The sequence below is a fragment of the Prosopis cineraria genome, unplaced genomic scaffold, assembly GCF_029017545.1.
Source record: "Prosopis cineraria cultivar Desert tree isolate PC_DT_omini unplaced genomic scaffold, ASM2901754v1 PC2, whole genome shotgun sequence".
Classification (NCBI taxonomy): Eukaryota; Viridiplantae; Streptophyta; class Magnoliopsida; order Fabales; family Fabaceae; genus Prosopis; species Prosopis cineraria.
Genome location: NW_026555333.1, coordinates 1,120,192 through 1,133,837, shown reverse-complemented (window position 1 = coordinate 1,133,837; position 13,646 = coordinate 1,120,192). Strand labels below are relative to the sequence as shown.

Below are 13,646 nucleotides of genomic sequence, written 5' to 3'. Positions count from 1 at the left end.
AAAATATGTTCTTAAATAAAATTGGAGAATTGAATTGCAAAACAAGTTGCAAATTTTAGAGAGTAGGTTTCAAATTGATGAGTTTAAAATTTCATGTCACAATTACTAAGGATATTTGAGTCTTTTGCAATATATCAAAAAATCATTTAAAAATCCAAGGGACTTTCTCTATATTTTGAAATGAAAAAACATAACTTTAAGTTTCTATATTTTGCGAGAATTTTATTATAGATCCTTTTTTCTTTTTTGTGTTCAAGATCCTTACATTTTTATTTTATTTTTTGATTTTAAGTCCCTACAATCCTCATGGATGAACCTAGAATACTGAAAAATAAAAGTATAGAGATCTAAAATACTTAAAAAAGTGTAGAGATCTATAGCAAAACTTGAACAATGTACAGGGACTCAAAATTATGTTTTTCCTTTTGAAATTAATTTTTAATGAAATAAAATGGTCCCCTTAAGATCTAAGTGTCATTTTCCCTATATTTTTTTTTAATGATCCAATACTTTTACCAAGATCAAGCAACAAGTAATCACAATATCGTGCATAGCGTAAACAAATACACATCAAACAGCAAAAGGAAAAAAAAAAAAGATTGTTGTGTCAAAAAAAAAAAGATTTTACATATAATTAGTATGATACCTGAGTGAGGCACGAGATATTTTTATAACCTAAAATAAAATAATTTTAGAACATTAACTAATATAAATGAAAATTTTTTACATAAAAATTATAATATTAATTAATAAGATGAGCACATGATTATAAAAATAAAGATTGAAAAACTTATCATGAATTTTCAAATGTCCAAAACCATGGTAGTATCCCTCTTCATACCTTTCACCTCCTTTCTTTGACTCTCCATAGTATCTTGCTCATCCACCAATCTTCTTCGCTTCATTTTGCTTTCACTCTTACAAGGAAGCTGCCATGGTTGATCAGGTCCAGTACCCCACAATTGTTGAGAAGGTTGCAAGCCAGTTCTATTTTTTTGTACTGATTATATTACAATTTTGCATCTTTTACTTATCATTTGTAGGTCTATTAAAAATAGCATCTAGCAACATTTTATCACTCCCATGAATTTCAAAGAAGAAAATATCAAAAAATATGGAATAGATAATCCCCAAATTAGATTTCAAGAAATTTTTGAAACAACTCACTTAAAGTTTGATAACTAGCCAATTAAGTAAGATGAAGAAGCTTCAACTTAAGGTTGAAGTAAATGATAGGGAGAGGAAATGACACTTGGACTTGAAAGGATCTAGCAACATCAAATTCATCAATAATCATCAAGCCTTCAAAGTTAAAAAATATATAGATAACAAGACTGAGTGGGATCCAATAATGATATACATGTAAATCACAAGGCTATATCATTAATGAGTTGTTGAAGCTGTCAAAAACTAGGTATCCATATATTCAAAATGTGCTAACTTGAGAAAAGAGGATCACCCCAGTTACAACAATAAGCAAAGTGATAAATTCAAGTGATGTGAAGCTAGAAATGATCAAAATGCATCAAGCTTTGTCATAATTGTTGGACAATTGCATCAAGCTTGAAGAAATTTAACAACGGTATCTATAAGCTTGCAACTAGCTAAAAGATCAAGAAGGAAGAGAAGAAAAGGAATCAAAAAGAAAAGGAAGGAAGAGTTTAAGAAGAAACAACAATGGAAAAAATCTTCACAAGATTAACACCAATTGCCAAAAATAAATGAGCATTTTTAAACCCTTACCCTTTTAAATTTAAGTTATATGCATTCATTAAGGGGGAGAATTGCATGATTGACAAGTTTTGATTATGAAAACTATCTTTAACATCTTTATGCCTTGCTATAGGCTCTATTTGCTTTTGAAAAAACATAATTTGAGCATCATACTTATAAAATCATAATATTTGGTTTTACATTCAGTATCTCATACTTTAAGCCAAATGAAAATTTTGATGAAGTTAAATTATTCTCATATTTGATGCTATTTCAACTTTGATTTTTAATATTTTGACAATATGTATCAAGATATTTTTATTCATAACCATCTTTTGTCATTCACATTTGGTATCTATGTGTTATAAGCGTATCTTGATATATTTCTATCATGACACTATATTTACTAATTGATTTTTTCTTGTTATTTATGAGTGTTCAATTCATACACAAAGAAGAATCAACATTTATTAGCAAGCAAATTCTCCAACTCCTTGTACGAAAGAAGAACTAATCATTTGAGGATAAATTAACAAACTATTGCACCAAGTACTTCATCAGTTTGTCACAAAATGGTGTCACTAAGGGAGAAAAATTATTTTTGAGCAGCAATTCTCAAACCAAGAACATCAAGAAGCCTCATGCTCATATTTCTCCAATAGGGGAAGAAAATTTTGAGACAAGGCCACCTTGATATAGTCATATCGAGGAGAAATTACATTCATATTTCAAATTTATTCACGTGACAAATAGGAGAAAAAATCATATTCAAGAGAAAACTCTAAACCTTATCTTATTCTTTTATTCTCTTGCATATACTTCAAAGCCTTTTTGTTAATGATAAACAGAGGAAGAAGTTGTCATGAAAAATATAATTTGCTAAGTACTTATTTTCTATCATATAAGCATATTTTTCATAAGTGATTTGTCATCATTAAAAAAGGAAAGATTGTCGGACATAATAGCTTGTGATATTATATTTAGCTTAAGTTTTGATGATGATGAATATAGATAAATTAACTATAATTATGTCTAATTTTTTTCATATGTATAGTAGTTAACTATAATTATAGAATAAGTGCTTTAAAGTGTTTTTACTCATTTTTTTATATTATATGATATTTGAAAAAATAATTTGTGTACATTAAAGTTATTTTATACTATTGACAGTACTGTCAAATAGTATCAAAATTAATAAAACTAAATTTTACAGTAAAGTGTAACCTAGATTGTCTCCCTAAAAGTCAATGGATTAATTATTTGAATTAGGATTATAAAAAGCTAAAAAGTAGGGAGATTTTTTTATAATGAAATTAATTTAAAAAATATAAATCAAAATTAATTAAATAAAAAAATTCAACTGAAAAAGTTATCAAGAATAAGTAGCGTAACCAATCACAACCCAATTACTTAAACTTAATCTTTCTCACCTACAACATAAATCAATTTTATTTAACTTTATTATTCTGATTTTATTATATTTTTTTCAAATTATCATTCAAGAATTAAATGAGAAATTAAATTATAGATTATTTGAGATCTCCTTTAACCTACAACCTAACAACTATTCTAAATTAGTCACACCAAAAATAAAGTATGAATAATCACCTAAGTTATGCCAAATTACTTTTACAATGCTATATCAATCGATTATACAAGCAAAACCTTAGATAAAATTTATAACCTAAAAATTATACAATAAAACTACTCTAATCAGCAATAGAAATTAAAGCATAAAATTTAGAGGTGGAGAGAGGAAAAATAAATTGAAATAAAGCTAAAATAAAATCTTTCCTGAATATTAAAAACTCTGATTAAAATTTAAAATTATGATTTATGATTGATTACACTAAAAAATTAACTTTTCATAAAATTAAAAATCAAATAACATAAAATGAAAAATTGACAAACTATCGCCGGAGAAATTGAAGAAAAAGATGAAGAGCAACCGCTTTTGTGTGCTTTTATCCGTGATGCTTCCGTTGCCTCCTCGTCGTGCGCTTGTTTCATTTATATGAAAAGTGGTGCATTCCAATACTCCTGTGTCTCTCTTTCTTTCTTTTTTAATAAAACCTAATAATTTATTAAAAAGATAAAACTATTCTAAATAACCCTAACCAAAAACTACACTAAAAAACTCAAAATAAATATAAAAAAATTTTAAATATTTAATTCTTGATTTAATTCCTAAGCATGTCCATATTCTTCTTATCTAAAATATTCTCTATCAATTTTTTTTAAATTAAATCTAAAAAATCTGCACAAATAAGATAAAATTAAATAGAAATTATGAAAAAATATTAAAAATATTATTTATATTTTAAAATCAAATATTTATTTAATTAAAATCTCAAGACTGAATATTGGCTAATAAAATTAAATAATATATAATTAAACTTAATTAGCCTCAAATAAATATTTAAAAGTCTAAATTGAAAGGATAAAAATATATAAAATTATCATTTATCAACTACCATATCTTTTTGTTGTTTTAAATTGACTCTATATCTAAGAATATTCACATTATTATCTTTTATAGCATGAATATATGCATATTGATACTTGAACTAATTATTTTATTCATAATATATCATTTAAGATCGTCCAAAGTGAAGATAAAAGTGAGCATGACGAGGAAGAAATTAAAGTCATCATTAGCATGCATGCCACACTCAAAATGAGAGAACATTTAGAGAAGGATAATCCAAAAAAAGTTTAAGAAGAATGAAGATATTCATACAAATTTGGATACATCTTGAAAGCCTTGGACTTGATAGGTATAATATCATTAAGCTAAAAGTCTTTATGTTAAACTCATTGATTTAGATATGTAATATTGGCTCAAGATGTTTTAAATCAAAAAATTCATTTTAGCTCTTAAGAGAAAAGGCAAGATATATTTTTCTACAATTATATTTTTCATTTTTAATCACATATTTCTCACAAGGTTTGAAATGTTTTGATTACTAACTCTATAAAGTTTTCAAAGTTATTTTATTTACTTAAAAGGGAGTTAAGTTAAAAAAGTTATGAACACTTAAAATCTAAGCTTTGAAATGAGAATTGTGAAAAAAAAAAATCAAATTTGATCTTTGGTCATATTTTTAGTCATATCTCTCACTATATAGATCAATTTAATGTGAAATATATCTCATTTGAAAATAGACTCCAATATATTTTTAATAATATTTGATTGATTCAAAATGGAGTTCTATTAAGAAAAGTATGAATTTTAAAAATTGAGTATTAAGATATTGATTCTACACAATATTAGGAGTTAACTTTCAATTAGTCTTTTGATAATATCTCAAAAAAGATGCTCAGGATATATATGGAGTGAAAGAAAAATTATTTTGTGTTGATTTGAAGAACAGTAGCAATGTATATCTTTCTCTTCATACAAATTTAATATATTTACAGAGTTGCAAAATAATTAACAGATCATTATATAATTTACAATAAATATTCCAAAAACCATCAAATTTTATGAAACCATAACTCCATAAAAATAAAACATAATAAGTTCTTTCAATTCTATCACTTATGAAAGAGATATTTAGAATGGTAGAAGAAATTGAATAAAAAATTATAAAATGCATAATTATGTGCAATTACCTAGGATCCACTGTGAATGAGGGATCAATTAGAAATTGAAATGCTTTTTTGATGTCTACAAGCACATAACAAACCTCATTTGCTATTAGCTAAGAACAAAAAATATTCATTAAGGATGACATAAATGGGGGTTGAGAAATCATGGGCAACTGAGGGAGGAGCCAGAGAGGAGGGTTTTTGTGATTTTGCTTGTCTTGATAGGGGAATGGAGCGACTAAATCATATTAGGAGTGGAAGAAAATTGTGTGTGCCTTGTAATTGCTCAATCTGATGATACGTTTATGCAATTAGAATTTTAAAACTAAAAATAAGAAAAAGATTATGGAAAGTTATGATAATAGAAGAGTAAGAGAGATAATGGGAGAGAAACAGAGGAAAATGAGAATTAAAATAATTTATTTTAAATAAAATAATTTTTAGGGTAAATGGGAAAAAATACCCATAAAGTGGTTAGTCAGAGTTACCTAGTATTTTAAAGTGAAAAAAATGACATAAATACCCATAACATTATATGAGTGGGTGCAAAAATGATTAAATTATTAATTTTGATCTAATACCATTAACTTTGATCGTTAACTATTGATTGTGCATGCCATATATTAGTCTTTACTGATGTTGACTAATAAAGGAGTAAAAGTACTCATAAAGTTGTCGACCAAGAGCAAATATACCCATAACATTACTAAAGTTTTTGTAAAAATGATCAATCCATCAAATCCCTTAAACGTTGATTGTTTAACTGACACCAAAGCAGAAGTTGACCATATTTTCATTGACATGGACTAAAAATATTCCTAGATTAAATTCTTTAGAGGTTAATCGGTCATTGTATGAATATAATGTGAGAAAATGTCATTTTGATCGAATATCAAATTAAATCATTTTTTTTTAATATTGGCGAAAACCATTTAAAAATTTTGAACCTAAAGAATAAAATTGCTTAAGATTGTAACAATATTTTTAAGGTAGGGTGGCATAGGAGGTGTACTTGGTTTTGATTTTTGATTTTGCACAACATATCTTACTATGTTGAATCTCAGGTTTTACAGACAAGAAAAATGAGTGGAGAGGAAGGAAGGAAGGAGGCATGATACATGGCGGTGGAAAAAAATCATATAGCATGAATTTTGATGGATTAGTAACTATTACATCTACTAAAGTAACATTATGGGTACTTATACGATAATCAATCAATATCCGTAAAAATTCATTTAGGAATATTTCTTCTCTATATCAATAAAAAAATAGTCAACTTCTGTTTTGGTGTTAGCTAAACAGTTAACATTTAAGAGATTTGATAGATTAATTACTTTTATACTAACTCTAATAAAGTTATGGATATTTTTTTTGTGGCCAACGATTTCGTGGGTATTTTTGCCCCTTTATTAGTCCACATTAGTAAAGACTAACACATCACATACATAGTCAGCATTTAATAATAAAAATTAATGACATTAGGTCAAAGTTTATGGTTTGATCACTTTTGCACTAACTTATGTAACAATATAAGTATTTATGTCCTTTTCTTCACTTTAAAATATCGGATGCCCTTAGCTGACTACTTTATAAGTATTTTTACTCATTTACCCTAATTTTTAATATTTAAGAAAATTTAATAGAAAATCTAGCATGCACGCTTAAATTGTATATTTTCTAGGAGGGGGTTGGGGAAGTTGAAAAATTATGATAATGAATGAGATCACGAGAAAGAAAAATTAGAAATAAAAGGGAGTGATTTTTGACAATTTAAAAATAATATTTATTATTTGTAAAAAAAAATTAGAAATTAATGTTTACATGAATAGTCTACATAATCACAACATTTTAAAAAAATGCATACGTGTTGAGCTTAAAGGTGACTTGCGACTCTATTTACACACACACTTACTGTATTTAAAATGTTGTTATGTTAGTCATCATAATAAGTAATATGTTATTTATTATTCTTATTTCTATCTTGTCATGATATCTCAATTTTTAAAATTAAATGTTTAAAAATAAGAATAAACTTATGTAGAGCCACGACGCTGGAAGAGTGCGAGAGATAATGAGGAAGGAATAAGAAAAAGCTGAATTATGATAAATCATTTTTTAAAAGTCTATCAAAAGAATAAATCAATTTTTAAAATAAAAAATAATAAAAAATAAGTTAATAGAATTAAATGAAGTTAATATGACACTATATATTTACCACATTTTGGAAAAAGGACATATGTTGAGTTTAAAAAGCAGCTTACGGTTCTATTTTTACATATATAGATTTTACATTTATAGCAAGCATTACAATACTATAGAAGATCGATATAAAAACAAGTTAAAAATAGCATTTGGATTGTAAAAAAAAAAACCAATATCAATTATAATAGTATTTATAAATCATGAACAATATATTTTTTTTACAAAATGTCGTACAACACACGAAAAGAAAATCTGACCCATAAGACAGGAATCCAACAACTCTAAAAGGGTCAAAGAAAGATATTCCAAAAGAATTAGAAAAACCATCCCAATAAAGGCCTAGTGAGAAATTTCACCCGGAAAAAAAAAAAAAAAACAGAGCGCTACCAGCTCGGCATGTTTGATAGCGAGGAATGAAAAGATAGGATAATAGAAAAAGATCATGTAATATCTGTTATGGTTTTTTATTGTAATTACTATACAAAATATTTCTCTTTTTATTACTTTTTTAATTAAAAGTACCCACACTCTTTCCTGTTTATTCTACTCATTTCTCACCCCCCCTAAATTTCATTCCTTCTCTCACTCGTCCCAAACGTTCCCTGACTAGCAGCCACCGTCCACAGTAAAATACTTGGATCACCGCCGTTTATACGGCCATGTTACGAATCCTACCATCCTTGCGCTTGCAAGATGTCACCTTTAAAATGGGGGAACAGAACAACCTACTAAAAAAAGTAACCGCTTGAATTCACAGGTGTCAAAGGATATAATTCAAAAGCATAGATGATTTCTTTTCCCGCCTAAAAAAATGCACAGATGATTGTGGAAACAGATTCAAATAGATGGAAACCAGTTGGAATATATGCCAAAAGCTAATTATGGGTTGCAGTCTTGCAGAGCTGATCATGACTCAAGGACCGCTCCTTCAACAATTTTCCACCCAGATCCTGAACAAGACAACTCATATCTCGTCGTGTACGTTCTAATGTTTGAAGCATCGTGATCTGGATGACCAATAGCAGTAAGGTGGGTTGATTCTTTGAGAGTTGCTTCAACCGCTGCTCGCCGCCCATTCTGTGATATAGTCACACTATCTATGTTGAGGCTCAACAAGGCATAGTCATAGAACCAACCAAGCTGTGCAATTTCCGCCGCACGATCACTCCATATCTTCAGCATCTCACCATCCAAAGCCTATCAGTGCTTCATGTCAACACCAGTTTCCATATACAGCAAGGAAAATACACAAATAACTGCTGCCTCAATAAGAAAAGCACTCAAGGCAACAATATGGGAAAGGGGGAGGGGCTTGTTATCTTGATACTGATCCAGCAGAACAAAATATCCTGAAAATGATAATAAATAAAATGAAATTCATCCAAAAGTTTCCACCCTGTATCCAAGATAGACAAGGCGCTCAGGTGACCCTCTATCCATCTGTTAAAAGTGTAAAACAAAAAGAATGGCAAGTAGAGGCTCATGATTTGTTGATGACACACGATCTGACATGGTTTGAAATATTAGTTCAAATCTTCTGTGAGAAAGCAACAAGCTAGAAATGCAATAATTCGATGCCTCCCACAACAATTAATAACTTTGACAAACAGGAGATTAATAGCTTAATTGCTCCATAGAATTTAATGACAGACGACAGAATAAATTAGATACTGAGATCTTATAGGGATTTATATCATACAACGACTTCCCAAATAGAGCCATATTTACTTCAACCAGAAGGAAAGATTTTTATCATTTATCAGTTAATTTATCATACAAAATTTTATCAGACTTGCTTACATCTTGCAATCTTTCCAGGCGATGATCAGGTCCAAAAGCTTCAGATTTGATATTTTGCCAGTTGCGAACTAGGGCTTCTGCAATTCTAGCATCCATTTTCCGTTGTCGCTCCCCAGATTTTTCATTTCCTAATGACCCCGTGCATTTTAATCTATCAATTGGTGTTATTATCCAAAGGGAGAAATAATTGTTTAAAGTTTACACTTTGAACCATCAAAACCTATTTTAACATCTATGGACACTCAATGTCAGAGAAAAAACAAGAATTAAGGACATAATTGCTCCAATCATTCAAAATTTCAAATCTCCATAAAGAATTAAAGACCATACCTCCATTGATAGCATCTGAGGCCATTGCCAAACCAGTTGTTTCCTGCAGAATGGGTGAGCCATTCTTAGGAGGTAAATACTTTAGGCCAACCAAAGTTGCCAGTCCAATTACAACACCAGCACACATGATTTTCACTGTCGCCCCTTTAATCTTGTTAGTAACAAGCTCGTCTTCACCTATTTCACCAGAATTCTTTATGCCAGAAACCTCCACATTGGCATGCTTATCTTGGTCTGTTATTATCAGAGGATCCTCAATTTTATCAGGAACAAAATAATCCATCTTACTGTTATCTTGAGGCTTCACAATTTGATCTTCAGAAACAACAGGAAATACCTTCCGCAACAAGTTAAAAGCACCAGTCTTCACATGACCAATGACAGCAGAAGCTTCAGCTCCAATTTTCACTATGGCTGCAGCAGCAGCCAATGGTGAATGACCTGCGCCCTCCAGCTTCTCCAGATAACTCAGTACCGTAGGGTCATCATAGTAATCTCCAAGCTTGAATCTTATATCTTTAGTATCTCTAAATCTGGGGAAAACCACCTCCATCAACCATGTCTCCAGTAATTTGCAAAGTCGGGAAGTTCACTGTCATCATCATCCTTTGAGTTTTCCAAAATAAATTCCATAATAGATGGGTTCCTATAAGGGGAGCTTTCACTGTCTAATCCCAACCATGATTGACATTTATCAAGCTCTCCCACAAGCAATGCACAGAGGCCCCTCTCTAAAGAAAAGTCAACCTCCCTGTTCTCTTTGGAAGAATAGATAGAGGCAGCATTCTTAACAGTTGAAACTTTAGTTTGCTGAAGTTGTTGGAATAAGTTATCAGCATCCTGGATAAGATGTGGCTTTTTACCCACAAAAGCTTGTGCAACCAATGCAAGTGCCACTCCATACACTTCAAAACTTTCAGCCGGAATATTACTTGGTGTGGCAACAAAGAGATCAACCTTCAACAGAAAATTGAAAGCAAAATGGGGCAAGAAAAGGTAAGAGTAAAAGCAAATTTCTTGAAAAAGCACTTGAATGGAAAATAAGACATGCCCATGGAAAAGTAAAACAAAAAACTAGGAGTACCTGTTCAGCTGCTGTCATATGTAAAAAGGCCTCATTCATGAAACCTTCACGGGTGAAGCCACCAGCAATTGCTGCTGCTCCCCCTCCTCCAACAGCCCACAGAATGTTGCGTACACCATGAAGACCTTCCTCCCTCCTTGATCGATATTCATCACGAATAGGCAAGGCTAGAAGTTCTAAAACACACCGTGGGGTAATATCTTCCAGAGTCTCATCAATTTGAGCTTGTAAATCTGGTGCTAGGCCACTGGCCCCTTCTTCCTACATAACCAAGCAAATTTTCTTGGGTAGCATGCAAGATGGCAGCTACATTTGATTCATCATGATATATATGGCAATATTAGGTTCTCATGCATACATTACTTACAATGATATTATAATTTGTGCGTCCAATAGCCATCAAGTTCAGACATAATTCAATACAAAAAGTTAATATTTCAAAGTCGTACTCTTTTCTTTGACAACAAAATTTCATACTCACGTCATTGTTGTCAATTAAAAATCTTGCTGTCAATTAAAAATCGTCAGCGCATTGCTTGACATGTTAAATCACAAAGCAGCACCAACTTGATTTCACCGCGCTACTGAGGTTTTGATAAGTACGTCTTTCAGAACAAGACTTGCATCAAGGTGCTAAAATAAAATAAACACAGACATGTGTAAAAATTTACAATCAAAAAGTTCATCCGAAGTATTTAAGTCGCTACTCAACAGAAAGAAAACAATTGCCACCGAAAAATTGTAAAAACATCTACGAAGAAAAAGATTCCCCAAGCCAAGCCAATAGGAAATGCAGTGGTTTACCTGTAGGAGCTTCAATGCCCTCTCAAGCAACTCACAGCCAGCAATAAAATCAGGAGGAGACAACGCCATAGCGTCCCTTGACAAGTCAACATAAGCAAGGGCCATCGCCAAGACAACATCTTGCTTAAACGATTTGGGCAGCCTCTCTCTAAGCAAACTTCCTCCAATCTGAAGGGTCAACTCAGAGTCTCCAGCTTCTTGCAAAACGCACAGAGCTCCAGGAACCTACAAAGTCATAATTGCCATCAAATAACTCCATTAACGCAGAAAGAACTATAATATAACTAACACTGGCATGTACCCACGTCCCAAATATTCGATTCATTTCCATCCAAGAGGTTAATAACATTCTCGAACTTCAGTAGAATTACCTTGTCCCAGGGGACTTGGGTGACAATGGTTCCCTGCTCGTCATCGACAAGGCTTTGGTTGTACTCTCTCCTTGATCCCGGATCGGCAAGGGTTTCACATGCAGCTTGAAGTATTTGTCTGCGGCTGATTAACGCGTCGTCGCTGAACCCATACGAAGGAGGCTTTGAGACCCTAGCTTCGTAAGCTCTTCGAATGCCATCACCAAGGAAATGCGTCTCTGCTCCAAGAACCCGATAGAAGCCTAGGGGAATGGAAACATAGCGCTCGGGAGGGTCGAGCCTCGGAGGGAGAGGAAGAGTGGGGTTGAGAGTTGCGACGGAGGAGGAAATCGAATAGTGGTGGTCCGAGGAGTCCCCAAGGAATTGAAAGTCGGAAATGAGGCGTTCGGCCCATTTGCTGGCGGAACACGAGGTCAAGAGAGAACCGCTGCCGCCACCATCATGAGAATTGGTTTTACTACACTTTCGAGGATGCAGTGGTGACCGCAGTCGAGGAGTGCCAACACGACTCAGAGCTTCCATCGCAATACGTGCCCTGTTATCCTAAGCCCTGCAAATGCCTTCTCTCGCGGCCCTCATGACCATCTACAAGTGCCGGTGCTTCTTGATGCAATATCAACAAGTATGAAATAGAATACACCCCTTTTGAAACATCCGTTGTAGTCTAGTCGGTTAGGATATTCGGCTCTCACCCGAAAGACCCGGGTTCGATTCCCGGCGACGGAATTCTTTTTGCTGAGTTAACTTTTAAGTACTATATATATTTTTCCATTTATTTATTTATTTGTCAATTTTGAGTTAATTAATTCACTAAAGTTTAGGATTTATTTGATTTTTTTAATCAATTTAGTTTTATTTTTAAACGATTTAGGTCAGTTTGGTTTATATTTAGATTAAATTTAATTTTTTTTAATGAGATACTTTTTTTAATCAACATATGTACATATTCACTAATAATTTTTAACTATTAATTAATATTTTTTAAAAAAATTCTATGGAATAAAAGGATATTTTTATCTATTCAAAATAATACTTATCTACTTATTATTTTTAAAAACCAACACCTCCCTTTCTCTTGTATTCAATTATTTGTTTTTTTTGTCTTTATGGTGACTTGAGCTTTGATAGACATGACATGACTCATTTATTTTGAGATTGTGGTTGATGTATCATAAATCACGATAAATAATTTTTTTTATTGTGATAGATTTTAAATTTTGTGTTATTAATATAGATAATTGTATTATGATGTCACCTTTAACCTATTAATCCACACAGTTTGGGTTGCGTTGATAAAACACCAACCTATATAAAAATATATTAAACTCAATTTTTTCTCAAATTATATTTACCAACTCATATAATCAGGTCTCCATCAATATTTATTAGTTGTTTTAGACCCATATGGTATTATAAAATTTATCCATCTCAACTATGTTATACATTAAAATAAAACAGGGAGAATATCAACTAAGGTCCTTCTAAGAGCATTTATTGCATGCAAAGACTAATAAATTTTGAAACTTTTTTATAGGCCCAAACACATCAATTACAATTAAATCTATTGATCCAATTACTAAAATGATTTTGATTTATGTGAAGAACAAAAACAAAAATCCCACCCTCGCCAAAGCCATTCTCGGTGAACCATCTTTAATGACAAGGCCATTGTTGCATTAAAGGCTGAGTAGTCAATTGTCAGTCAAATCAAAAAAGGGGCCAAAGAGGCTTTGAACCGTTGACCCCTTAGT

At 31.3% G+C, this 13,646-nt stretch overlaps 1 protein-coding gene and 1 non-coding gene across 2 annotated transcripts; one reads left to right on the top strand and one right to left on the bottom strand.

Moving 5' to 3' along the window:
• Positions 1-8,235: 8,235 nt before the first annotated feature.
• Positions 8,236-12,503, bottom strand: LOC129303454 (protein ACCUMULATION AND REPLICATION OF CHLOROPLASTS 6, chloroplastic). The gene is given in 7 exon segments (XM_054942785.1): positions 8,236-8,703; positions 9,307-9,434; positions 9,637-10,218; positions 10,221-10,593; positions 10,721-10,981; positions 11,525-11,749; positions 11,896-12,503. Coding segments are annotated over 7 exon segments (2,382 nt in total). The 5' UTR covers positions 12,418-12,503; the 3' UTR covers positions 8,236-8,412.
• Positions 12,504-12,548: 45 nt separating this feature from the next.
• TRNAE-CUC (transfer RNA glutamic acid (anticodon CUC)) lies at positions 12,549-12,621 on the top strand. The gene has a single exon. It is a non-coding gene; the product is annotated as a tRNA-Glu (tRNA).
• Positions 12,622-13,646: the final 1,025 nt, after the last annotated feature.